This window comes from Acomys minous, assembly GCF_964271855.1.
Source record: "Acomys minous genome assembly, chromosome: 8".
NCBI classification, from domain to species: domain Eukaryota; kingdom Metazoa; phylum Chordata; class Mammalia; order Rodentia; family Muridae; genus Acomys; species Acomys minous.
In genome coordinates this window covers 88,157,345-88,185,341 of record NC_140489.1, presented here as the reverse complement: position 1 = coordinate 88,185,341, position 27,997 = coordinate 88,157,345, and the positions used below count along the sequence as shown (strand labels likewise).

General features: G+C 46.6%; 1 protein-coding gene across 1 annotated transcript; it reads left to right on the top strand.

The window, feature by feature from the left end:
- Window positions 1-19: 19 nt before the first annotated feature.
- CPSF3 (cleavage and polyadenylation specific factor 3) lies at window positions 20-27,899 on the top strand. The gene is made up of 18 exons (XM_084792203.1): window positions 20-234; window positions 3,971-4,034; window positions 5,246-5,343; window positions 7,092-7,220; window positions 8,703-8,880; window positions 10,464-10,553; window positions 11,980-12,130; window positions 13,995-14,170; window positions 14,713-14,871; window positions 15,619-15,765; window positions 17,747-17,899; window positions 19,493-19,601; window positions 20,716-20,814; window positions 21,273-21,367; window positions 22,975-23,062; window positions 25,040-25,109; window positions 26,852-26,948; window positions 27,717-27,899. The coding sequence occupies exons 1-18, from the start codon at window positions 185-187 to the stop codon at window positions 27,816-27,818; spliced, it is 2,055 nt and encodes a 684-aa protein (XP_084648329.1). The 5' UTR covers window positions 20-184; the 3' UTR covers window positions 27,819-27,899.
- The last annotated feature ends 98 nt before the right edge of the window (window positions 27,900-27,997 follow it).

Sequence of the window (27,997 nt, the reverse complement as noted above, 5' to 3'; positions counted from 1 at the left end):
CTTTTTCTCCGACCGACAGGAAGTTAGACGGACGAATCTAGCTCTTGGGGGCACAAGAGAGCCGGAAGTTGTGTGTTGGTGGTCGGGTATTTTTTTTTCCTTCCTTAGTTCTCTGTGGCTGTGCTTTCAATTTAGAGACCACGGCGACGGGTTTGTGGTCTACGCTGGTCCTGAGGCTGCCAGGATGTCTGCGATTCCTGCAGAGGAGAGCGACCAGCTGCTGATTCGACCCCTGTAAGGGACAAGCTAGTGAGGGAGCGTGGCCCCCGGATGTGAGAACCAGGAGGGGTCGCCGCGGAGGCTGTTGCGGGTCCAGCATCCCAGGCTCAGGGGTTTGGAGAAGGTTGATCCAGGGGCCCGCTAGGTTGAATGTCATTTTACTTTTCCCTCAGTCTTAGGGGAGGGTATGTCGGAATTGGGGGGCGGGGGGGAAATCCAGGTCGTAGACTCTTTGATAAAGAAAGGGTTGCCAGTTAGCACAAGTGGATCTTGCACATCAGGGCACGCCTTAACGGAACTGACGGGTGGAGGGGGACGGTGCAGGGAAGAACTGCATCTGTCTCATTATTTCCATGCCCCGCCACGTGCTCAGGTGGGCGGGGAAATTAAAGATGTGGTATGAATCTGTATCTTCGGAGCTCAGACCTTAGCGGAAGGTGGGAGGAAAGTGGAAAGGAGAGAGCAGAAGTGCCACGGAGAGAAATTCAGCGCTATGTTACCATAAAAGACTGGTTTTAGTGGAAAAGGCTTTCAGCACTCCGGAGTGTTTTGTAGAGAATTGCCTCGCACATGTAAAGGCGCAGAGCGTTTTGGTAGAGATGAGCGATTTGACTCCATCCACGATTGTTGCTCGGTATGAGATACTAACCGGTATCACGTGAATGTGCACATTTGTCAAAAGATGGAAACTGGCTCCTTTACCCACACATAAAGTAAGATTTACTGAGCACTTACCAGTGAATGTCCCCATGCCCCTGTCATCTTCCTGTATACACTAAGCGAGTAGCAAACAAAAATCACCAGGCATAGCCGAGTTCGTTGCCTGCACTCCTTTGGTGAAGTCTAGAACAAGTGCAGAGGGCTGGAATGAGTTGTAGAACTAGGAGATAGCTACCTTGGAGTCAGACCTGAAACCCAGTCTTCCTGCTTAATACGGAAGTAGCCTCAACGACCCGTTTCCTTATATGGGGAAAAGCAAGCTCAGTGCTCATTTGCCATCTGTTAGGAAAGCACAGGTAGGCACTGTGCTGGGTCCCAGAAAAGTTGGAAATGGGACTTTCTGGCTTTGAGGGAAGGATATCTCATGCATCCTGGAAATGTGACTGATGTGCGAGCTAGGCTTAACGAGTTTTTAGAACTTAGAGTGGAGCCAACTCATGGCAAATTTTACTCTGATTGCGGTTAACATCAGATTAGCTGATGGATGGGGCAGACTAACAGGGTCCACTTAATGAAGGACCTTGAATATTTATCACACCAGTTACGGTAAGCCAATGAGAGGTTTGAAGCAACTATATAATACAGTGGGAATTACATTAAAAATGTGGCTACATCCCCCTTTAAAGCACTCAGTGGGTTTTTTTGCTAGTGACCCACCGAGCCGTCAAGAAGGGGCAGAGTAAAAACATCACGTTTGGGTGAAGTGACAACATGTGTTGTTTGCTTCAATCGGTGTTGTGACAAGAAAAAACCAATTCCAGTGCGGTAGATGAATAAAAATGTGGGTTAAGGGAAGAGAATCTGATAGGATGTGATTGAAATAGTCCAGTTCTGAGTGATGAGAGCCTGTGACCAGTATAGTGACGGGTGATGGAGTAGGAAGAAATGGGTTGAGAACTTCAGAAGCAAAGTCTCGAGGATTTTATAACTGGTATAAACGTGAAGGGAGTAGTAGTGGGACACAGGCAGAGGGTACATTTCAGATCCCTGTGTGTGTGTGTGTGTGTGTGTGTGTGTGTGTGTGTGTGTGTGTGTGTGTATAGGATCTGGCTTGGTTGCTCACACTGGCCTGGAGTGAACTCATAACAGTTCTCCTGCCTCAGCCTCCCAAGTGTTAAGATTATAGGAATGTACCATCATGATCAGCTTCAATTATTATTTTTTTTAGTGCTTTTGAGGAATTAATGTAACTTTCTTTACAACTGTGGTGCCTAATTCCAGAACACTTTCATTACTCTTTTTTAAAAAGCCCATTGGAAGTCACACTTGTTTCTCCCCACCCTCCATAGCCCTCAGCAATCACCAGTCTGTTTTCCTACTGTGTGGATTTGCCTTTTTGAGGCATTTCATATTAGCAGAATCATACAGTGTGAGGCCATTGTGCTTGGTTTCTCTCATTTAGCGTAGCATTCTAAGGCTTCTGATGTGGGAATTTTCAATTCTTTTGGCAAACAGTAAGACCCCATAGCAGTACAGCAGTGAATAAGATAGACACGTCTCTTAATAGAGCTCCCATTTTAATGTGTGCAATATGCCATAAATGGACACAACAATGCTGTGGGGATGTCAGATCAAGGCTTGCTGTAATTAATAAATTAAAGTAGTTGAGAAAGGTTCTGAGAAGGTGAAACCTGAGCTGAGACCCAAAAGATCTAAAGGAGCCAGTTGTATCAGTAGCTGAGAGCAGGACATTCCGGGAAGAAAGAGCCAGCCCAGGGGCTTGTGAAAACAGCTTGGCATATTAAACACGAAGTACCTGGAGATATACAGTAAAGAGGTGTGAATATCAGGCATGTGTATCCGGTCTAGAATTCGGAACAGTCGGAGCTGCAGATACAGACTCTGAATTCAATAGCACATCAGCCACATGAGCGTAAAGTTGGGGAAAGGGCCCAGGAGAGCTGCTTCGGGATATTAGCATGAAAAGGCTAGAGCGGTCCAAGGCCGATGAGTGGAGAACACTGGGGAAGCCAGCAGGCCACACAGGAGTGTGGAATCAGAGAGGCTGGGGTGCCTGAAGGAGCGCTTAAACAAGGAAGGGAGTAGCTGCCTAGGGGACCAGCTGGACTAGAGCTGTTTGCATTTAGCAGCAAGGATCTCAGAAACAGCTGGTGAGGGGAGGGGTGGAAGGGGAAGTGGGGAAGCTGGCTTGAGAATGAAATGGGAATCCGTGGAGATAAGAATCAAGGAATTTTGACTGGAGGCAAAATTGGCCATGGAGTTTACTCATTTATGTGTTTGAGACAGAGTCTCGTGATGTAACCCTGGCTGTCCTGGAGCATGGTCAGGCTGGTCCCAGATTCACAGAGCTCTGCCCAACAGACAACTTTATATCCTTTATATCCTCTGTCTGTCTCCCAAGCGCTGGGATCACAGGAGAGCTCCGCCATTCCTATCATTTTTAATCCATGACTAGCCCCGAGGGTGTGGGTCCATCTCTGCCTGTCTGCTGCTAGACCACACAGTCTTTGAGGTCTGATCACTGTACCAGACACATACCTGTCCCAGACACTGGTACTGTGCTTAAGGGCACCAAGTGAATTGTGAGCTGGTTATTCAGAAAATAGATCTAAGAAGCTGTTATGTTTAGCTTAAGGTGTGCCTGATGGTGACGACTGAAACCATGACGACCAGGCCGCTGGTAAGATGATCTCAAGGGGGAAAGGTGTGCTGTGATGGCTTCATTTGCAGTGGCTGTTCTAGAAGAATCACGCGACTGCTTATTTACATCTTAAGCATCCCTCAGCTCCCAGGAATTGCCTTCCACCTTTTCCTGCCTGACACTCATGCTCTGTTTGAACCTGTAGAACTGTCATCTGTCTGGGAAATTTAATGACTACTGTCATCACGTGGGGGCAGCGTAAGTTGTGAAAGATGTTACTGGTGGTGGAGTGACCCATGGTCTTACTAAAGATGGATTTATTTGCTGTAGCCTCTTGGTGATGACATTGTAGGTATGTGCCACCAAACCCAGCCTTGGGCTGCCTTGATTGCTTTTTAATCATTGTGTTTCTCCTCTTGAATGTTGCAGTGGTGCTGGGCAGGAAGTGGGAAGATCATGCATCATTCTGGAGTTCAAAGGAAGGAAAATCATGGTAACTATTACTGTCCCTGCTGTTGCTATTCAGTACTAGAAATTGAACTTCAGGCGTTGTGCATGCCACGCACATGTTCTACCACTGAATCACACCCCTAGCCTCCGTAGTGATTATTTATACAGTCAAGAGAACAGTGTAACTCTGTCTGGACTGGCTGTTAGGTCTGTCCTAGTGAGTTATCTCTGTAGTGCAATATGGAAGACGTGTGCGCATGCTTATGTAGCCAACACTATGGTAAGAGGAAGACTAATACGTGTCTGCTTAGTAGTTAAAAACATCACGTAACCTGAGAAGATGCCCTGTAAGACTGCACACTGCCAGCTGGATCTGTTCTTGTCCATGCCTTGTCTAGATAGCCTGAGGACCACACCCCTTTGAAAGACATCAAGGGATTAACGGCCTGAGTGTGTGTCAGCTTTGGCCACCCCTCAAGTGGCATCAGTCACGCTGGATCTCTGTCAGGTCCATCTCCTTGCCTGAGAGGTGGAAGGACCAGGAGGGCACTGGCTCTTGTTCTTTGGTTTGCCTCTTTCTTCCTTACTTCTCTTTCTCAGTTCTAAAAAAAAATAGGCACGTGTCCACCAGAGTTACTATCCAAACAATTATTGTATATGCGTGGGCATTTGGCCTGTATGGATATATGTTCACCATGCTCATGCCTGGTGCCTGCAGAGGCCAGGAGAAGGCACTGAAACCCCTAGAAATTAAGTTATAGAAGGTTGTGAGCTACCATGTGGGTGCTGGGTGTCTAACCAGGGTCCTCTGGAAGAGCAGCCAGTGCTCTCAACCCCTGAGCCGTCTCTCCAGCTCCCAGCAGAGTCATTCATCTAAGAACTTATTAACTTGGTAATAACACCCTATAGAATAAGCCCCCAGCCACCACCCTGTAGGAGTGTGCTGATAGTGCTCTCCATGGTGGGCGAAGTGCTCAGACCTACAAACTTGTAAATGCCTGCCAACTGATAGCAGAGTGCTGGAGGAGAAACTCATCTTGCATTTTGTATCCTGTGCTGCTAAATGTGATCTGTAGCTTAAATGTGAGGGACTGGAGCTGGGCGGCCACATCCTTCTCTTTCATGAGGCTGCCCTGAGTGCACAGACACTAGGCTCCTCTGCGTGTGCTCTCACTGGCTGTCTGCTGGGTGAGTTTTAATCAGATGTGAGCAGGTTGTGATCTGGTTTGTTTGTCGGCGGTTTTCCTCCTCCAGCTGGACTGTGGGATCCACCCTGGCCTGGAAGGAATGGATGCTCTTCCTTACATTGATCTCATTGACCCAGCTGAGATCGACCTTCTGTTAATCAGTCAGTAAGTTCCCGTTTAATGACAAGACCACTTTTAAAGCCTTTAATATGAGGACCAGTCTTCCCAGGTTTAAGGGTAGAGTGGGTTTTTGTTTTTGTTTGTGTGTGTGTGTGTGTGTGTGTGTGTGTGTGTGTGTCTGTCTGTCTGTCTGTCTGTCTGTCTGTCTGTCTCTCTCCAGGTACATGTATGAGAGTGTACATGCCACAGTGTTCAGGGACTCAGAGGACAACCTGTGGGAGCTGCTTCTGTCCTATTGCATAGGTCCTGGTGGTTGAGCGTGGATGGTCAGGCTTGTTGGCAAGTACCTTTATCCTCTGAACCATCTTGCTGGTCAGATTTTGATTTTGATTTTTTTTTTTTAATAGCCGGGTGGTGGTGGCGCACACCTTTAATCCCAGCACTTGGGAGGCAGAGGCAGGTGGATCTCTGTGAGTTTGAGGTCAGCCTGGTCTACAAAGTGAGTCCAGGACAGTCAAGGCTACACAGAGAAACCCTGTCTCGAAAAATCAAAATGAATAAATAAATAAATAATAAACTGGGAGTGGTGTTGCACACCTTTTGTCCCAGTACTGGGTGGCAGAGCCATGCAGATGTCTGTGAGTTTAAGGCCAATCTGGTCTACACAGTGAGTTCTAGGTCAGCCAGAACTGTATAGCAAGACCCTGTCTCAAAAATAAAATAAAATTAAAAAAACAAAACAAAACTCTTTCCTATTAGGAAGCCATACACACCACACATACACCACACACTGCTTAGGGTGTTCTATCATAATCTTCTTTTTCCCCCCCCCCTTTCTTTTTTAGATTTATTTATGTATTTTATATATGTGGGTACTTTGTCTGCATGTACATCTGCACACCAGAAGATGGCATCAAACAGTTGTGAGCTGCTATGTGGGTGCTGGAAATTGAACCCAAGACCTTTGGAAGAGCAGTGAAAACTCAACCACTGAGCAGATTTCTAAGTCTAATCCAGTGCTGCTCTGTTACAGGGCTAGAGAAGTTAACTAGGAAACATCTGTGTGTGATGCAGTGAGGGGGCGGAGCTTGTGTCTGCCACGGTTCTTTCTCAGGTGGGGAACCAAGGAAACTCTGTCATGGGAGCTCCTTGGCCTTGCTTCCTTGTCACTTTTCTCAGTAAGAGCTTCACTTAAGGATGGCATGGTGGTGCGCATCTGTAGTCTCGGCACTCAGGAGACTCAGGCTGAGGCCAGCATGTATGGCACAGCAAGACCCTGTCTTGAAAAATTCATTTTAAAATGGTGAAATCCCACGGTGATGGTGCACACCTTTAATCCCAGCACTTGGGAGGCAGAGGCAGTTGGATGTCTTGAGTTTGAGGGCAGCCTAACAACAGAGCAAGTTCCAGGTCAGTCAGTACTACACAGAGAAACCATGTCTCAACAAACAGAAAAAAAAAAAAGATGGTGACAAGTTTCAGTTTTATTCCCCTAAATCATTATAGTTCTGGCTGCCAAGTGTAGATCACGTTTACATTCTTCCTTTTCTAACTGGTCACTGATAGAGGCGGAAGGGCCGTCGGGAAGCCCAGGGGCTGAGGTACTAGCTGCCAAGCCTGACATGACTTTGTTCTCCAGACCAAAGGAGAGAGCTGGGCTGCCTCCTCTTGGCTTTTTCAGTGTCCCTGTGTACTCAGCACAGTTTTGATCCTTGAGCAGGAATTGGACGCAGTGCTGGCCTCTAGCATCTAAGCACTGATGGCCCTGGTTTTTTTTTTTTTTTTTTTGTCAGTTTCCATTTGGATCACTGTGGGGCTCTGCCCTGGTTCCTCCAGAAGACAAGTTTCAAAGGACGGACATTCATGACTCATGCCACAAAAGCTATTTATAGATGGCTCCTCTCAGACTATGTCAAAGTCAGGTAAGTCACTTCCTTGGGTTATACAGGTTCCAACCATACTTGCAGTCCAAGATGCAGACCGTGTTGTGTTTCAGAAAGATGTGCACTCCAACTCAGAGTACACCTTGTGCAGCAGCACTATCTGCTTCAGCTCTACGTGGCTTACATCCTTTCAAACCTAGAACTAAATCCAGAGCTCAAAAGGTCTGGTAGAAACACTCTGTGAGTAGCACTTGGGCTTTCTATTAATTTAAGACCAACTGCGTTGAGCAGTGACGCATAGTAGATTCTTTGTTTGGAGAATCTGACCAGGGCATATTTCCTTAAGTGAAGCTGTTCTCTAGGGAAATTGGTGCCATTTGTAAGAGAGGTCCACTCAGCCGGTTGGTGGCGGGACACTCCTTTAATCCCAGCACTCAGGAGACAGAGGCAGACAGATCTCGAGGCCAACCTGGTCTACAGAGTGAGTTCCAGGGCAGCCAAGGCTACAGAGGGAAACAAAAAGAAAAAGAAATGTCCACTCCTCTGCCACCAAGGGCACAGCATGCTTATAACTCCTGCAGTGTGAAGTATTAGCCTTCGGAAGTTGACTTTAACTCAGGTATCTCAGATGTTTCTTATTCTTCCTTTGTAAATGCAGAGGGATGGAGAGATGTGTAACGCTAATGCTGTTAACACGTACTGAAGGCCTCAGTGTTCAGACCCCTCTAACCCTCACTAACTGATGGCATCAGTTCCACTGTGAATCCCATTTTACAGACAGTACCAGTGAGGCACATAGAGGCTATTTGTCTAGAGCAGTTTCAGTAGGACATAGCTGATCTGTAAACCCTTCCAGTGTGGGCTGCAGGGTCTGTGTGAAGTTTGTTTATGTAAGTTCAGGAGATAAGTTATACTTAACTTTGAGAGAAGTGTTTTTCTAAGGCCAGTGGAGAACTTCTGCTATGTGTTCATATTTGTGAATGTTATTCTCTCAGGAGTGTCAGAGACAAAGGGGTGGAGAAATACCATATTAAAGAGTGATTTGTGTAGCTGGTCCTTGGAGCACAAACCCATGATCCTAGATCAGGCTTACACAGGAAGATTGCAAGTTCGAGGTCAGCCTGAGCAAGTTAGTGAGATCCTGTCTCCACAAAACAACAATAAAGAGAGAGTAAAGGGACAGAAATGTAGCTCTGTGGTCGAGCCCTGCCTGGCACCATCTCTAGTGCTTCCAAATGAATAAATGTGCAGAGTGCGTTGTACTTAAAGGCAGGAGTGCTTTGAGTCACACTGTGCTCACAGTTAAGCTTTGTAGCTGTGCACACCTTTGCAGTATAATAGAGAAAGTATCTGGGATTCAGATCACTAGGGTTTGTCATTACTGTTTTGTTTTCAGTATGGGAACTGAACCTGGAGCTTTGTGCATTCTGGGCAATGCTCTGCCCCAACCTCTTCCATCCCCCATCCCAGTGTACTGTGACTTTAAGAAGTGTATGATTCATATGTCGCCTACAATTTCAGCAACATATCGGCAGATGACATGCTGTACACTGAGACAGACTTGGAAGAAAGCATGGACAAAATTGAAACCATCAACTTCCATGAAGTTAAGGAAGTTGCAGGCATCAAGTTCTGGTGTTACCATGCCGGCCACGTCCTGGGAGCAGCCATGTTTATGATAGAGATTGCAGGTGTGAAGGTATGCTCTAGCTTGGGCCCCCTTCTCCCCAGGAGGAGTCAGTGCAGAGTTTCCTGCCCCCTGGAAGTGTGGAGACTTGCCTAAGCTTTGCAGAGGGTGAGAACACTGAGACAGGCAAAGCAAAGTCGCTGCTGATCTTTGAGGATGCTGGCGGCTTCCGCATCGCTAACAGCAGGTTCCCCGCACACTGCAGCCTTGGTCTGCCTCACTGTCCGGCAGAAACCATCAGCCACACTTCTGTTGAAAGCTAAAACATGGCGGGCCAGGTGGCACAGCGTGTAAAGGTGCTTTCTGTACAAGCCTGAGGACCTGAGCCCAGTTCTGGGAACCCATGATAGAAAGAGAGCTAACTCCTGAAAGTTGCCCTACGCATCCTGACGCATGCTGCGGCATGCACCCAGCTACCCACTAGTAAAGATAAAGTTAGCTAAGTAAATTCAAACACAGTTTGCTGCTTATATCCTTACTTTGGAAGGATTCAGATAAGCACCTGAGCCGGGGCCTGAGGAAGTGAAGGGTCAGTCAGCACAGAACGCTGCGGTCATGGTGAGGAAAGAGTGGTGGGGATGTCTATGAAACTGTGAAAACCTGAGTGCACTAAAGAGCTTCATATCTTTATTAGTGTGGGTGTGAGTGCATATGTGCATGCATGAGAGAGAGAGAGAGAGAGAGTGTGTGTAGGTAGTAAGAGGACAGCTTGAAGGAGTCGATGTCATCAACCTTTCAGTTCCAGGGACTGAACTCAAGTCCTCAGGCCTGGCAGGAGGTGCCTTTACTAGCTCTAGCTGAGCCTTCTTGTTGGCCGTGGGAGCCTAGACTCCAGAGCAGCTGCACACCAGAACCAACTAGGCAACTTTTAAAAAGCACCCATGGACTAGCTGGGCGTGGTGGCGCACACCTTTAATCCCAGCATGTAGGAAGGCAGAGGCAGGCAGATCTCTGTGAATTCAAGGCCAGCCAGGTCTACACAGCTGAGACTAGGACAGCCAGGGCTACACAGAGAAACCCTGTCTTGAAGACACCAGGGGGAAAAACATGAAATGCAACCTAGAGGAGGAGGCGTGGCTTCTCTCTTGTACGTTTTCAGTGATTCTGCTTTAGAAACTGGAGAAGCGGGTTTAAGTGAAACATCGCCCTGACCATCTACTTGAAGTGTCTGCACACCAGCTGTACAGGGCCATCCAGTTGCTCATGTATGTGAAGTGTCTGCACACCAGCTGTATAGGGCCATCGTGCTTTTCCAGAGCACCAAAAATAAGCAGGAAATAGCAGTTGCCCACCTGAATTCTCATGTAGAACTTGGCCCTATCAGTACTGATACATAGATTATCTTTGAGGGGTGATTATGGGGTACATTTTTCTGGAAAGTTAGATTGAGTAGTTGAAACACGGGGTGGCTTTAGTGACTTACCTTAGTTACACACTTAGAACCAGATGCAGACATTGCAGCTACAGTTGCTTTGGTGGAGGCAGGAGAGTTCTCTCTTTTCAATTCAGTTGTACTGTTAAATGTCAGGATGTAACTGCTTCGTACTAAATGGAGCCTTCCCAAATCTTGATTTTTCTAGTTTCTTTTTTCACAGCTTTTGTATACAGGTGATTTCTCAAGACAAGAAGATAGACACCTAATGGCCGCTGAAATTCCTAATATTAAGCCAGACATCCTTATCATTGTAAGTATTAACAGACTGGGTTACAGTTAGAGTAATGTAATCCTGAACTTCTAGTGGGGAAAAAAAGCATAATGTCAAGTTCCTGAGGTCCCTGAGGTCCCTGATGGAGGTTTATGGTTTTTTTCGTGTAAGGCGTTTCTTGTTTCTTTCTGTCTCTCCCCTTTGCTATAAAGTGTGTTGTGGGGCACCATTATGTGGTGGGATGGTTTTTCCTCCAATCCCCAAGCTCCCGGAATAACGACTTATGACACTCATTAAATACAAACACCTAGGCCGTATAGCTGGGCTCTTCTCTGACTAGCTCATAATCTACACGGGCCACGGGGCTGGTTTCCTGGGCTCAGGCACCATGACATCTTGCCAACTGAGTCTCATGAGCCTGGCCCTATCTCAGAATCCCTCCTGCCTGTGGGAAGTCCCACCCATTTCCTGCCTCAGCCATAGGCTACAGGGTTTTTTTTTTAAATTGACAGATGTTGCATCCATTCAATACCCAAGACATTCCTTCTACAATCGTTCATTAATGCTACTTTACTTTTAGAAACATGGTTTCTCTCTGTGGCTGAGGAGACAGGCTGCATTTCTTTCCCTAGGTGACTTTGTTAGAAGAACATGTTTTAGGCATGGCCCCACTGCCTCTGTCACGCTGGTGGCTTTTGGCCTTTTCCATGGAATGCTTGTCGCGTTTTACTAGTTTGCAGGTCTCAAGGAAACAAGGGTGAGCTATCCTCAGAAGCATTTTTGTGTCATGGAATGGCCATCTTTTGGGTCTGTCATACACACAAGAACTTTAAGTACCTTTGGTCCCTGTGGCAATGGCTTAGACACATACCTGCCCAAGTGTGAGGAGCCCTGCCTGTTGCTGTCCCTGTGCAGCATACAGAGTGGATTCCACATGGCGTGGCCATGTGCTCAGCCCAGGCGCCAGCCTGAAGTGGAGGAAGGTGTTTTCCACCCCATGGACAAATAGCTCCTTTCACGTGGCTGGTGCTGTAGAGCGGGGCTTCCCCAGCTCCGTCTGGTGCTGCAGCAGTGGGCTAGGGCCTTGGAGTCTGCATTTCTGATAAGTCCTGGGGCTGCAGCAGCTCCTGTGTAGTGAGACTGCAGGGGAGGTTCTGAATAGCCTGAGAAACATTGCCTACTTATACTTATAAACCTTTGTCTTCTCCAGGGTAGAAGGAAAAAGGTGTAGCAAAGTTACCTTGATAGAAGGAAGAACATTTTATACTGTTCCCTGGCTCCATTGTAAGATTTGGATTCTTGGGTTAGTTACTGGTTTTTTGAGTTACTACTATAGCAACGTGTGCTCAGGGGATTGCCATGTTGCTGAAGAAATGACCGTCAGCCTCAGCTCTTCCTTACTGCTTAAGCTCTGAATTCTGTGGCGGGTGTTGGTCTTGGTCTGATGCGGCTACCTCGTGTTTAGGAATCTACCTATGGGACCCACATCCATGAGAAGCGTGAAGAGCGAGAGGCGCGATTCTGCAACACCGTGCACGACATTGTCAACAGAGGCGGCAGAGGCCTCATTCCTGTCTTTGCCCTCGGAAGAGCTCAGGAGCTGCTCTTGATCCTAGGTACTTGGATGGCTTTCATTTAAACGTGCGGTTTGGGGACTGAAGGTGCAGCTCAGTGGCAGAGTGCCTGCCAAGCATGCACAAGACCCCAGGTTAAATCCCCAGCGCTACGGGGGTGGGGGGGGCAACATGGGGGCCTGGTGATAGTGAGAGCCCGGGAAACAGCACCTAGCATCCCCTGCTATAGAGCCAAGCTGGTAGGCCTTTCTGGTTCCCGTCAGTGTCACAGCCTTCCAACACGAGCACCTTTAGACTAACTGAAACTTCTAGGACAGGAAGAGAGCATGTGTCCTCGTAGGTATTTTGTTGTTGTTGTTATTTGAGGGTCTGTTTGTTTTAGCAAGGTCTTACTGTGTAGCTCAGGTTAGCTGAGAATTTCCAAGTCCTAGGATCCCAGGCTTGAAGTTTCACTATTGTAGTGTTTCCAGGAAATACCATGTCCGTGAATATAAGAAGTCAAGTCAGAGGACAAAGTGTAGATTTTTTACAGATATTAAGTATGCCTCCCCCCCTCAAAAACTACATGTTCTATGGTTCTGTTTAGGTGAAAATACAAACAAAAATGAATAGTAAGAAGATGAGTGGTCGTTGTTGCTTTCTGTTTCTTGGTGTCTTCCAAAAACTTGAGTCAGTATGCATAACTTGATATTACAAGGGATGTGCATTTGTGCTCACTGATCCCGACCTTGAACTGTCATGATTCTGTGAGGGAAGTCTGTTTGCAGTGAGCATGTGCAGGACTAGAGGGCTCAGTGCTGCCATCTCTGAGATAGGGATGAGCAGTGTTCTTGTTACACTGAATGGAGAACAGGCAAGGGAAGCTGGGCTAATGCACCCGGGGCCGCAGCCATTGAGACTGCGCTTGTGCACTTCTGCCTTGAACCAAGTGAAAAGCTGTCGTACTAGCAAGGAGTAAAGGTGCTACTGTGCTGTCACAGATAAAAATGCCGGTCAGCCAGGCAGATCTGATTGCACATGATAGTGGGTGGCACCTCAGTGGGACTGTCCACTGCTCATGTGTGCTCTAACTCCTAAACCCTTTCATACAGACATTTTCTGGGTGCACCTGGGTAACTGAACAGGCATTATGTTTATAAAACAAGGGATTGAGTGAGTTTTTCCCTGAAAACAGGCCTTCATATGAAGGTATTTCATTCACTACTTTTGTTAATTAGTAATGAGTTGTTTGTGTAAAAAAAAGTTTTAGAAGCTGGGCATGGTTGTGCCTCCCTTTAATCAGGAGGCAGAGGCAGGTGGATCTCTGTGAGTTTGAGTCCACTCTGGTGTACAGAGTGAGTCCAGGACAGCCAAGGCTGTTATACCGAGAAGCCCTATCTTGAAAAACCAAAAGAAAAAAACGGTTTTTAGAAATACAATTATGTAATAACATGCTTTAATAAGCAGTTGTTTAAAATAATAATTACATTAAGAATACTTATATTAAAACCTGTACAGGCAGCAGAGGCAGGCAGATCTCTGTGAGTTCCAAGACAGCCAGGGCTATACAGAGAAGCCCTATCTTGAAAAAACCAAAAACAAAAACAAAAACAAACCCCAAAACTGTACAGGATTTAGTGTCTCTGGAACAGTAAGTCATGGTCTCTTAGTCTAAATTTAAAATAAAGCCTATAAAGCTTCCACATTTTTCAATCTATGACCACAACTTTAATTTTATTTTTAGCTGTTATATCAGTATTTGAATTTGTAGTTTACATTAGGAACAGAGTAGTTTTTCTCAAGTTCATTAAATACAGTTATGTAGTACTTCATTTCTCAGTTGTTCAATTTTTAAAGTTAATTACTGTTATCATCTGAGTTTCTCTCTCATCCGCCGGTGACGTCTGCCGCTCCTAACCCACCATAGATGAGTACTGGCAGAACCACCCGGAGCTGCATGACATCCCCATTTACTATGCGTCGTCTCTGGCCAAGAAGTGCATGGCAGTGTACCAGACCTACGTGAACGCCATGAACGACAAGATCCGGAAGCAGATCAACATCAACAACCCCTTCGTTTTCAAGCACATCAGCAACCTCAAGGTGATGCCTTTGGAGGAAGGGACGATGGTGGGGGCGGGCGGGCAGCCGTCCCTGCTGAGGTTCCCCGCTCTCCAGCCAGCATCATGGTGTTGGGACTCACTGTCGTCAGGCGTGCCCTTGCTTGGGTTTGTACATGCCTGCAGTGTGCAGGTGTAACCTGGATCTTTTCTGTCTTAGGAAGAAAGTCTTAACATGTATTATCAACAAATGCTTTTTGAATAACATGTTTTAATTTTGTTAGTTTGGTTTTGGTTTTTATTTTTTGAGACAGGGTCTCCCTCCATAGCCCTGGCCGTCCTAGAACTTACTCTGTAGAACAGGCTGGCCTTGAACTCAGAGGTCTGCCTGCCATTGCCTTCCAAGTACTGGTATTAAAGGCATGCACCACTGTGCCCAGCACATTTTAATTTTAAAATGTGGCACTTAAACACCCAATGCTAACTAGTCTTGCCATGGCCCTTGTAGAAGCTTGGTTACAGAAGTGGGGACTGTGTGACCAGCCTGGTGAGCGGCATGCTCTTAACCCTTCCTTTGTCTCTCAGAGCATGGATCACTTTGACGACATTGGCCCCAGTGTTGTAATGGCCTCTCCAGGCATGATTCAAAACGGCTTATCCCGAGAGCTGTTTGAAAGCTGGTGTACAGATAAGAGGAATGGCGTCATCATCGCAGGGTACTGTGTAGAAGGGACACTTGCCAAGGTCAGTCACCATCTTTGGGTGCAAGTCGATATTTCATCCAGAGTGCTGGCATGCGTCATGCTCAGGTTTTGTGCTGCTGGAGTTGGGGTTGGCTGTTTGTGTAGGCTTTAACAATTGAGCTTCCCCAGACATTTTTCCTCAAAAATATTAGATTTAGAACAACCTGTGACATGGACTTTTACAGAGCTGTACAACATGCCTGGGCTGACTGCCATCTTTTCTTGGTATTAAATGGCTGTTCTTAGCATGTGGGATATATGCATTGTAGAGAATTGCAGAACTTCAGAGACAATTAATGGGTGTTCAGGCAAGCATGGTGTCCTCTTGCTGTTAACATCTGTTTTAATATAAAAATAGAGTGTGGTTTCTCTCTCTGATCATTTTAATCTTTTGCCACATTCTGTGACATTAGAGAGACTGCTACTCATTTGCTTAGATGGCTCCAGATAGAGATGTGCTCTGTCCTGTGGGTTTCCCCTGGGAGGAGCTGCAGCAGCAGAGCTGGGGTGCGGTTAGAGACTTTGTTGCCAGTGTTTGTGGTGCACTGAGTGCACTCTAATCATTGATCGCTCTGATCAAATGTTTAGTTAATGACAAACATAAGCGTTTGGTACTTGCTCAATTGAGACCCATACCCATTCATGGTGTGGGGCCTGAAGGTAACATTAGAGGCTGTGACTGTGGGAGACATAACCGAATGCGCCTTCTAATTGCGTAGTCTGCTTTTCTTGTCTTTGTTTCCCACAGCACATCATGTCTGAACCTGAAGAAATCACTACCATGTCTGGACAGAAGCTGCCACTGAAAATGTCGGTTGATTACATTTCTTTCTCTGCTCACACAGATTACCAGCAAACCAGTGAATTCATTCGTGCTCTGAAGCCGCCACATGTGGTTAGTCTGTGAATTCCATGTGTGGTAATAAAGCTGCATGAAACACACGGGCTCTCACAAGCCCAGCATCCTCCTGCACTCGGTTTAACCTTTACTGCTCCCCTTTGAGTTGGGCCCGCTGCACTTGGGTTTGCTCACTTTACACTGACTCCTTCAGACTTGCCAACGTACGCTAGTGTTCTCTCTCTTTTCTGCCACCTCCCCAATAGCCTGAGAGCCAGGCTTGGGCGTGAGACTACTTGCCTTGAACCCAACTCCCTCCTTTGCCTGCTGTGTATCTGGCAAGTTGTGGAGCCTCTTGGTGTTTTTATAAATAAGAGCGATAGCAATTTACAAAGCCATTGTGCAGAAAGAATGAGAGAATATGACGTGTTTGACACAGTGCCTGGCCTGTAATGCATGCTTTGTATTGTTATTAAATAGGCAGTACAAACATCATTGTAAGAGAGGAGGAAGTAAATGTTCAAGGTTTAAATAGAGGTATAAATATATACTATATTAGTTCCTTATGTATTAGTATAACTTACTTATATTTTTAAGTATCATGAAAACAGTAATCGTGGGATAATGAGACAGCTGTGGGTAAAGGTGTTTGTCTCGCAGTCCTGAGTCCAACCCTCCCAACCCGTGGAGATAGAAAGGGAGAGCCTAGCAGAGCTGCCCCCTGACCTCCATGTGCATGCTGAGGCACACGCATCCCCAAGTCATATACTCACATGGTGGCTATAATAATGAATAAAAATAAGGCTGAATGAATGAAAACAAAGTAACAGGTCCATATTTTGGTAGGATTTGGAAGAGTTTTAAGTTGAAAACAATTAGGTGCTTTTAATTGGAGTGGAACAAATGTCCATAAAAATAGTAGATTCTCTAGTGTTCTGAAAACTCACTTAAAGGAAAGGGCCTTTTGTTAGTGTCTTTTGTTTCTTTATCAAATATTTTTACTATGCCAAAAGATACACAGCACGCAGATTGCAGCTTTCCCTGTTTTTAGGTATGGAATTCAGTGGCATCACCTACACCAACATCACATCCACTCCATCCCTGGTTCAGAATTTCTGCTACCTAATCAGCAGCCTGTGCCCTTCCTCCTCCCTCCTCAGCCCCACCCAGCTTCCCTCTCATTGCTTACTGTTCTGACTCTGACAGTTCTCAGTATTTCACATAAGCAGGATCACTTGTTTTCAATCCCAGCCATATATATTCCATTTATAGCTGAGATATGGTCTGTTGTTTGTCCACCAGGCAGTTGATGCACATTCTGATAAGAAACTATCAGAAACCTAAAGAAAATTGAATGTTTTTCTAACAGGAGGAAAAAAATAAAAACAACAACAACAACACTTCAGGTGGCTGGAGAGATAGCTCAGAAATTAAGAGCACTGTCTGTTCTTCCAAAGGTCCTGAGTTCAATTCCCAGCAACCACATGGTGGCTCACAACCATCTATAATGTGGTCTAATGCCCTCTTCTGGCCTGCAGGTGGACATTCAGGCAGAGCACTATATACATAATAAATACATCTTTTTTTTTATAGTGCATTTTAAGCCAGAAGGAGGTCATCTGGTTCAGCCTTTGCTGTGAACATGGAGCTAGATCTGACTGAGGTGTGGGTCCAGTTAGTGCTCAAGGCAGTGTCTTTACTCTTCGTTAAAGTAGGTGAGCCTAGGATCCAAACAGGAAAGCATACCACATAAGTTTAAAGGGTGATGGTCCTTAAAACCAGGAAGCTGGGTCAGGACAGATGGTTCAGCGTGGTTCAGAGGACCTGTTTGGTTCCCAGCACCCACACCTGGTGGTTTACAGCTGCCTGTAACTCCAGAGGCTCTGCTCCCACTGTGCTCACCACCACATACACAGACATAGATAGAAGTAAAATCTTTAAAATAGAAGTATTTCATGAATTAACTGATATTTTTAAAGGCAGTTTTTCACCATGGTGAGGGGTGTTTCTTTACTCTCTCACATCGTATTCTGTGCAGATTTTGGTCCATGGGGAGCAGAATGAAATGGCCAGACTGAAAGCAGCACTGATCCGAGAATATGAAGATAACGATGACGTTCACATCGAGGTCCACAATCCTCGCAACACAGAGGCCGTGACCCTGAACTTCAGGGGAGAGAAGCTCGCCAAGGTACAAGGCAGCAGGTGCTGACCCCTACCGTGCTCTTCTCAGGGAGATGAGTTCAGGGTGTATGTGGGTGTCTGTGTCTGTGTGCGTGTGTGCTTTGCCTGCATGTATGTCTGTGCACCATGTGTGTGCCTGGTACCTGGGGAAGTCAGAGAGGACATCAGATTCCTAGAACACTTATGGATGGTTGTGATCCACAAGAGCACCAGTTGGGTGCTAGGAGTCAAATGTGGGTCCTCTGCAAAAGCAACAGGTGCTCTTACCTGAGCCAGCACTATAGCCTCAGGAGAGACATTTTTGTGAGAGATATTCTTTCTTTCTTTCTTTCTTTTTGTTTGTTTTTGAGACAAGGTTTCTCTGTGTAGCCTTGGCTGCTCTGGTCTCACTTTGTAGACCAGGCTGACCTCAAAGTCACAGAGATCTGCCTGCCTCTGCCTCCCTAGTGCTGGGATTAAAGGTGTGCACCACCACGCCTGGCATGACAGATTTTCTTGGTGGCACCAGCTTAAGGTCCATCCTTGGGAGACTGAAGGCAGAGGGTTGAAAGTTTGATGGCAGCCTGAGCTACAGCAGTAAAACCTGCTTCAGAATAACAGAAAGACAAAGCTGACAGACAGCCTTCTTACAGAGTCCCAGGGACAGAAAGACCTTCAGACCTAGAGTGTGCCTTTGTTCCAGACAGGAGGGTTTCTGGCTGAGCTCTGTTGCTCACAGACTGCCGCAGTCTGTTTCCCAGGCTGTGGAATTGGGCATTCAGTCTGAAACCTATAGGTATATTTTTGAAACCCCTTCAGTAAGGAGGAAGGGAGGAGTAAAAACGTTTTGGGTATGACTGAGGAGAGCTGTGTACTGGAGTTTTGTTCTGCAGTAGTTTAGTTCTTGAGAAGCATCAGCAGGCTTAGGTGTGGCTCAGTGGTTAACTACTAGCCACACCCCAAGATGGACCCACAGCACCACCAAAAACAACATTTTTAAAGCATTAGCTCTTTATTACCCTCTTCTTTGCATCATCACATTAAAGTCCGTATCTTTGGGGTCAAGCAGAGTCACCAGCATTTTGGGAGAGTGCTGTGCCCTGTGAGGGCCTGTGAAACAGCTCTCTGTGGTTCCTCAGCCTACAGCCGCACTAGGATGGCATCTCCTCGTCCCTGGGGGCTGTTCACTGCTTTGCAGTGGGAAAAGTTACATTTAAGGACTGTGGGTTTCAGCTAGACATGGTGGCAGTGCCTGTTACTGTAGCTCTTAGGAGATGGGAGCTGGACCGGCCGTTCAAGGCCAGGCTGTGCTGGAGAGTGGAGTTGAGGCCATGCCTGACCTACTTAGAACTGTTACCAAAAATTTTTTTAAAAAGTGTTTTCTGAATGTGTAAGGTGTTTGTTTTGTTTTGTTTTGTTTTGTGAGTGGTTAAAAGTATCCTCACAGTGTCAGGTCCTAGCCTTACTGAATGAACTTTGTGTTAAAAAATGCTATTTTCTGTCACGTGAGTAGCACAACCCCCCCAAGGGTTTGGGCACCACTCCACACACCCCACTCCCCATGAGATGACAGCCTGAAGTCTCTGCTTTGACACCACTCTGTGCTCTCTTTTTTCACCAGGTCATGGGCTTCTTAGCAGACAAGAAACCAGAACAGGGCCAGCGGGTCTCTGGAATTCTCGTTAAAAGAAACTTTAATTACCACATACTTTCTCCCTGTGACCTCTCCAGTAAGTACACTGTTTGCTGTGAAATACAATCTGAGCTCAGCGCCTAAGGAAAGTCTGTGAAAAGTGCTCAGTCTAGTGGGGTGTGTGTGTGTGTGCTGCTAAATTGTGCTTTGTTAAGGAAAAGGGTTGCAAACTTACTTAGATATTTACCTGTGAGATAAGTCACCTTTCAGCTGTCATAACTCTGATACAAATAAATGGACAAGCTGTTTTTTCACTAACTTTAAAAAACCTTATTTTTTTAAAGATTTACTTTTACTGTTTTAAATGTGTGCACACATGCTGGCACCGTCAGGGGCCAGAGGTGTCAGATTCTTGTGCAGCTGGAGTACTTGGCAGTTGACCCAGCATGGGTGCTGGGAACAGACCAGAGAGCCTCTGCAAGAGCAGCATGTGCCCTTCCCTGCTGGCCTTTCTCCAGCCCCTGGGAACTCTCTTAGGCCAGCCTCTGGCCTGATGCTGGACCTTCAAGAGTTCCTAAAGCCCAGTCCTGGACATGGCTGTGGCAGGCTGATGAGGGCTCAGTGTGAGGGCATGCTGATCCTGGTACACTGCTGTCCACAGCGACAGCGAAGGAGAGACTGACTGCCCTAGCGCTTGGGAAGGGCTTTCTAGTCAGGAGCCCTAGTAGCAGGGAGTTAGTGAGCGTGATGAAGAGACACTGAGCAGAAAAGAAGGTGAAGTTAGCTGACATACCAACTTGGAGATGTCTAAGGACCTAATGTGTCCAAGAGTGAAGGGGACTCTCCTGTGTCTGGAACCCAGATTCCGTGGGTAGCATGGGAGGCATAGGGCAGTAGACTGGGAAGCATGTAGCAGCCTGCCAGAGTGGCACACATGGGCTGTCGTCCTGCTGGTCCAGGATGGCTGCTGGGGCTGCTGCTCTTTTCTTAATTCCTGGTATGTGTTTTTGCAAGTTGTATTTTGTGTGGTTTGGTAGTTTGGTTGGTTGGTTTTAGTTTTGGTGTTGAACAATTGTCTCATTTTGTAGCCAAGGCTGGCCCAATCTCAAAATTCTCCTTGCCTCTGACTCTTGGGAGCTTAGATTATGTGTTTACCACCACGCCCAGCTGGTCTGGTTTCTTAAAGTATATTTTTCTAATTTTCTTCTCAGATTACACTGACTTGGCCATGAGCACTGTGAAACAGACCCAAGCCATCCCATATACCGGGCCCTTTAACTTGCTCTGTTACCAGCTACAGAAACTGACAGGTATGTTTACTGAATTCACCTAGTTGTGTCTGTAGTCACTTACTTCATTTTAGTAGTTGTCTCACAACCCCATGTGTGCACTACAGGGTCATTTCACACATAAAATGCAAATGTTTAAAAATGCTCTCATAAGAAGCCTTGAAATGTGTCTGGGTTCGTCCTTGAGCCCTCAGCACCCAGATTTCCCTGTCTGATGATTAGCCTTGGGGTGAAGACTTGCCCCCTGAGGCTTATACTAAAGCTGAGGTGCTATAGAGACACAGCTCTCCAGCTGCTGACCCAAGTGTGGGGCCCAAGGCGCCTGTCTCCAGCTGCTACGAGCAGTTAACATAAAACATGGCCATTAAATATTACTTGTTTTCCAGTTCATGGCAGCCCTCTTTTAACTATCTCTACAAAGACAAATGCCCCTTAAAATCCATAAGAAGAAATCATACAACTCTTAAAACTTTTTCCAGGTGATGTAGAAGAATTAGAAATTCAAGAGAAGCCTGCTTTGAAGGTGTTCAAAACTATCACTGTGGTACAGGAGCCGGGCATGGTGGTTCTGGAGGTGAGGCCGAGCCTTCACCTCACAGGGGAGTGGGGCAAGCATGTGTCCTCACCAAGCACTTGGTTATTGGTATTCCAGGGTGCCTCTGTTTTCACAAGGGCCATTCACAGGCCCACGCTAGACAAAACTGCAGGCAACTAGCGCATTCTGGGCTGGAGCAGTAGTCTTCCCCTGATTGGCTTTCCAGTACCAGTGGTCAGCCCTGAAACCATACACATACCATTAACATTGTACATGCTGAGCAGATTGTATTTATATATCTAGGGAAAAGATATAGCAACAACTAAAATAAAGGAGGCCCTGAATTTGAGAAAGGGGGGGAGGTTAACATGAGAGAGGTATCGAAGAAGAAAGGGAAAGGGTAAAATGATCTCATATTTTAATTTTTTTTAAAAAGGTCTTTAAAGTATCGAGGTAAAAATTTAGTTGTGGGGTAGGACTGTAGCTGGGTTGTCAGTGCCAGTCTCACACATAATAAATAACAATAGTAACCAATATGTGCAATGCCCCAGTCCAAACCCGAGCACCACATACAACTAGGTAATCCCAATGCTTGGAAGGCAGAGGAGAGTGGATCAGAAGTTTAAGGTCATCCTTCTCCCCCACCCCCACCCCATCCCCCCCCCCCCTGCATCCCCAGACAGGGTTTCTCTGTGTAGCCTTGGCTGTCCTGGACCCACTTTGTAAACCAGGCTGGCCTCAAACTCACAGCAGTCCAATCCTCTCCCTGTCTCTGCCTCCCGAGTGCTGGGGTCACAGACAAGCACCACCACGCCCAGCGCTCACGGTCATCCTTGACTACATAGATAGTTCAGAATGAGCCTGGACTGTATGAAACCCTGCCTCAAAAATTTTTTGTTGTTGAATTAAAACACAGAAACTAGTCATGCCTTCTTCCTTAAAAGTGGTATTTTCATGTTCGAATAAACAATAAAGTAACCCAAATCCAAAATGGTTAGACATCATTAAATTAGGTGGAGACAGATATAAAAGCAGTTAGGTTCTTTATTTAAAATAAACATTATCAGGGCTGGCAGGGCAGCTCAGCATCAAGAGCACTGACTGCTTGCCCAGAGGACCGGGTTCAATTCCCATATGAACACTTAGGACTGTAACTTCAATTCAAGGGATCCAACACATGATGCACAGACACACAAGCCAGCAAAATACTCATGCCATGTAGAGGGTGGGTGAGGGTAGCCTGCTTAGACACAATACAAACAAAACGTCTGCTGTGCACGTATATTTGTATCTCGTCATGTTGTACACATTGTATTACACCCTTCTGTCCTACTGTGTGCCACTGACATAAAGTGGTATCTGAATCCAGCAGTCACATTGCATATGTTACTTTGGGGTCGGTTTTTTCTTTTATAAAACAATTGAGAATATTAAATGACAATGCATGGAAAACCTTTTGCTACAAAGGTAGTGCATAACAGGTTTCTTTTTGTTAATTAAAAGGAAATTAAAGGAGTCTTGTGACGGGGAGTCAGTTATTGCAGGCAAAGCTAGGAGCCTCAGGTCCCCTCCGCTGGTGCCTGATGGGCAGAGCTCACAGCAGTGTGGCTGCGCTTCTCCCTTCCTGATTCCATCTGTCTCTGTAGTGGCTGGCGAACCCCTCTAACGACATGTATGCGGACACAGTGACCACCGTGATACTGGAAGTTCAGTCGAATCCCAAAATAAGGAAAGGTACAGACTTGCCCCGTGCTTACCCATCCCATCTCTTCCAGGTTCTTTGAACTAAAACTCAGTGGAGCCCTGAGTAGAACTTAAGTTTTCCTGTTTTTTAGTGTGTAATGTTGAGTATACATACAACAGAGCAGATCATCAGTGTCTTATTTTTCATCCTGGCTACTCATCCAGATAGTCGGAATCTGGTCATGGGCCCGGTTCTCCTAAAACACTAGGTACAGGGATGCTAAAATATTGCTCAGCTGAGCTGGCATCTCTGTCAGGAAGAGTCTTCATGTTCAAAGGAAGGTTCTGAATAGAATGGTGGGCCCAGCCAGCGAGCCCAATGCAGTACAGTGTACGTCTCCAGATGCGCCCCCCGGCAAGGACTCGCCCTGACGTATCCAGGAGGTGCCTTCTGTGCTGGGCCCTTCACATGATGTCAGAGCCTGATGCATATAGAGTCTCCTGTGTTAGACACACACAGAGGGCATGGGCTGTTAGCATTTTTATTTCAGAGGAAGAAAGCAGAGCTGGTCACATCCTAAGTCTTCCTGTGTGGGTCACAGGACATGAATAAATGGGTGTGGCGCATCGCAGTCGGCACGAGCCCCATTTGGGTTGTGAGTCCTGGCAGTGTGAGAGTCTCTGCTCACTTGGCTCATGCTGGCTTGCAGCCTGTGAGCAGTGCTCTGTGTGGCTGATGTGGCTCAGTGCTGAGAGCACTTGCTTAATGCGCATCTAGTCCTGGGGACCTTCCCCAGCACTGAGAAGGGTTTTGGCCCAGCATGGTGGTGGAAGTACCTGACAGGTAGGTGCAGCTACATAGCAAAATTGGGGCCAGCCTGGACTCTACAAGAGATCCTGTCTCATAGAATCAAAGATCAAAACACCGAAAAGAAGGTGGGTGGTGGCACATTCCTGTAATCAACACTTGGGAGGCAGAGGAAGATGGTTCCTGCAAGTGAGGCCAGCCTGGGGCTTCGTAAGAAGTAAGACATCACCTCAGGGGAAAGGAGTTGTGTATGTGGATGTTAACTCCACCCTTGGGGAAGCAGAGCTTGTGAGTGGTGGTGATTTCTTGTGTGGCTTGTACTGGCCATGGAGGTAGGGATGGCTGCCAGGGTGACCTTTTTGTGTGTGTGTGTGTGTTTTGTGTTTGTTTGTTTTGTTTTGTTTTGTTTTTGATTTTTTGAGACAGAGTTTCTCTTGTAGTCCTAGCTGTCCTGGATTCATTTTGTAGGCCAGGCTGCCTCTGCCTCTGCATCCTGAGTGCTGGGATTAAAGGTGTGTGCCACCATGTGTGGCCACCGGGGTAACCTTTAACTCCAGATGACTCATCTTGACCACCAAGTTCTGTGTTTCTTGGTGTGTTTTTTTTTTAAAGGGACTAATTATTAATGGCAGACACCGTAATATTTTTTAAAGATTACTTTTACTTGTGTTTGTGTATGCATGTGAGTGAAGGTGCACGGAGAGACCAGAGTAGTTAGATTCTCTGGAGCTGGAGGTAGGGTGGGTGGGAGCCACCCCGTGTGGTGCTGAGCCTGAGCTCAAAATCCTCTGTAAGAGCAAGAAGTGCTCTTAACCTCTGAGCCATCTCTCTAGCCCCTTAAGTATTGATTTTTATTAAAACATTCCTAAGCAGATGATATATCAGAGGATGTCAAATGTACATAACATTTAGATACAGAAGAGATCTCTGCACTTGCATGTGTTCTCTGGTATTGTTGGACCTATAATTTTACTCACCTCTACTCAAAATGTAAGATTGAGAAATGCGGGAAATAAAAGTGAACTGAGATGTCATTCTGTGACTCCTTCCTAAGAACATGAAATACCACAATGCCCATGAATTTGTCTTAGTGGGTAGTTGACATGTCACATGCTGTTACTGAAGTCTCCGTTGTTACTTCACAGCCCTGGCGCTGTGCTGTGGTGACCTGTGTGGTGCCCATAAGTGGAAATATGAAGACTGAGCTCTTTGTCCTCCAGGTGCAGTGCAGAAGGTCTCCAAGAAGCTAGAGATGCACGTTTACAGCAAGCGGCTGGAGGTCATGCTCCAGTAAGGAGGGGCCCTTTGCTCGGGAGTGGGGGGTTGCGGTGGGAGTGCTGGGCGAGCGCATGCTGTGTCCCTGTGCTGCTCATGGCCCAGTCTGGGTGCCAGTGCCCTGCCTGACAGACAAGCCTCAGGGAGTGCTTAGGAATCTCGAGTTGTCGAGATTGGGTGCTGATGTCTCAGCTGAATGTGAGTCCCTTTATGAATTATTTTAAATGTTTGCTCAGGTGTGAATTATTTGATAAAGCAGATATTTTAGTCTCTCTCCAGTAAGTCTATAACTGTGAAATGTCTCTAGACTCAGTATGTTTCTAACACCGGGTGCCTTTCAGTGGGTGCTCTCTTTTTTCTTTCTTTCTTTTTGTTTTTTAAGACAGGGTTTCTCTGTGTAGCCTTGGCTGTCCTGGACTCGCTTTGTAGACCAGGCTGGCCTCGAACTCACAGAGACCCACCTGCCTCGGCCTCCCGAGTGCTAGGATTAAAGGCATGCACCACCATGCCTGGCTCTGTGGGTGCTCTTTAAGCCTGATTTCAGGATGCTTTTCCAAGTGATCTCAGGAAACCTCTCAGTAGCGGGCAGCTAATTGATAATTTTAGTGTGTAACATGGTGCCTAAGTTGCTGGTCGCTCATTTACTTGTTGAACAAGTAACTTAATGTTTCATTATAGACAAAAGCCTGCAAAAGACAAAGAGAGATAGATACATTCCGGCTCCTGGTTTCAGAGGGCTCTGCCATGGCCAGAGAGCCTTGACTTTAGCCTGATGTGGAGCAGAGCCTCATGCTGGTGGGACTGTGCAGTAGAGGAGGAAATTTACCTATATAGTCTGTGCTTCAGAGTCATGCACAGGCTGTACCCACCAGAGTCACAGGCTGTACCCATCGGAGTTATGCTCCCAGTGACCAGTGTCATGACCTAGGACTAACATCCTGGTTACAGTGCAGTTATGTCAGTGCCCGCATGTCTAAGTCTGTTAGAGGAGTCAGCTGGCAGCCAAGCCCTTGACATTGAGCCTCTGGATGTTGCAGGTTCAAACCATGATCAAGGCTGCTTCTGCCTTGATTAGACAGCTTAGTGTTCTGAAGGCTTCTCTGTTACTTAGGTTTTTCTAAAATTTCATACTGATCATAGTGGATTTTTTTTTTTAAAGACAGGTTTCTTTGTGTAGCCTTGCCTGTCCTGGACTCACTTTTTAGACCAGGCTGGCCTGGAACTGCTTGTCTCTGCGTCAAATGCTGGGATTAAAGTTGTGAGCCACCCAGCTCCATAGTGGCTTTTTAATAATGGCTTTGTTGTTGTTGTTTTGTTCTATAGTTTAGAGGCAACGCCACTATTGCCCAAGTTGGTCCCAAGCCGGAGGACCACGAGTGCAGCATATCCAGGCTGCACTGGAGCTGGAGGCCATTCTAGGCAACTTAGTAAGACCCTTTCTCAGTAGAGTTTAAGAGGGAGGTTGTGGCATGTCTCTGCCTCATGTGCAAGGCCCCAAACTTAATTCCCAGTGTTAAATTAAAGACCAGGGCTGACGAGATGGCTCAGCCGTCAGAGGCTAGGCTCACAATCAAAATATAAATTAAGGACAAAAGCCAAGGCAGTGCTTGCTAAGTGGAGCAGAGGGCGCCCTCACGGATGGCGCTGCTGTGGGACACGGATAGCCAAGGGCACAACTGAAAGCACCAGCTTCAGGACTTCTCTAGACAGGCAAAGTTGGACTTTCCCCATAATACCAGATTTCTGTTCACTTAAAGGGACATATTTGGAGAAGACTGTGTCAGTGTGAAAGATGACTCTGTCCTCAGTGTCACAGTGGACGGGAAAACAGCGAACATTAATTTGGAGACTCGGGTACGTAACTGTGTGTCTCAGGTCTCTGGGGAATCAGGTGAAGACAGGATCAGGGTGCACCACTGGCGGTTAGGCGTAGTGGTGTGGCGGCTGGAGGCGTAGCTCGGCCAGCAGGGTCTCTTCTCAGCGAGAACAAAGCCCTGGGGCCCTGGCATCACGGAGAGGCAGATGGCCTGGAAGCACATGCCTACCATCCCAGCACCCTGGTTCCTGCTTTTCTTTTGCTTTGTGTGTAAGATAGGTTCTTACCCTGTAGCCCAGGCTGGCCTTGGCCTCGTCATGCTAGGGTATCAGGCAGTCACCACTACCTTGGCTTGAAACAAATAACACTATAGCCCAGGCTGACCTGAAACTGTGTTGTAGTTATGAGCTACCATAGGCTAGCTAGGTAACATAATGCATGTCTGTAAGCCCACTGCTCAGGGCGCTGAGGCAGAAGATCATGAGTTCTAGGCCAGCCTGAGCTATAACAAGTTTGAAGCCAGTCTATAGAGTGAGACTAGCAGAATCTTTAGAAAAGAGCAGCAACAACGAAGCAGTGGCCATTCGATGCTTAAAGTCAAATTAGCACCAAGTGGTGAACAGTTTACTGCATCCTTTGCTCGCTAAGTAATTTGTGCTGCACAGACTCACTTGCATGGAGTATCAAGGGCTGAATAGCTATAGGGGCTTTGGCCTAAAGCCCTGTGCACGCCGCCCCTTTGGCCTGCCAGCGTTCCTCTTCATCGGGGGATGATTCCGGGCTGAAGTTTGTGCTTTCACTTCCAGGTTGCAGAATGTGAGGAAGGAAGTGAAGACGATGAGTCTCTCAGAGAAATGGTGGAACTGGCTGCCCAGAGACTGTACGAGGCCCTGACACCAGTGCACTGACAGCCTTGCCTCCCGACACTTTAACTTTTTTACACTCTTGGCTTTACCTCTGTTACTTCAAATAAAATACCTTAGTTTCTATGGGTGGCCTGTTTCCTTTAGATACAAAAAGATCATCAGCTGTCTTTACAGCTGGACCACCAACTAATTTCTCCATTATTTTTGAACTAATCATCTAA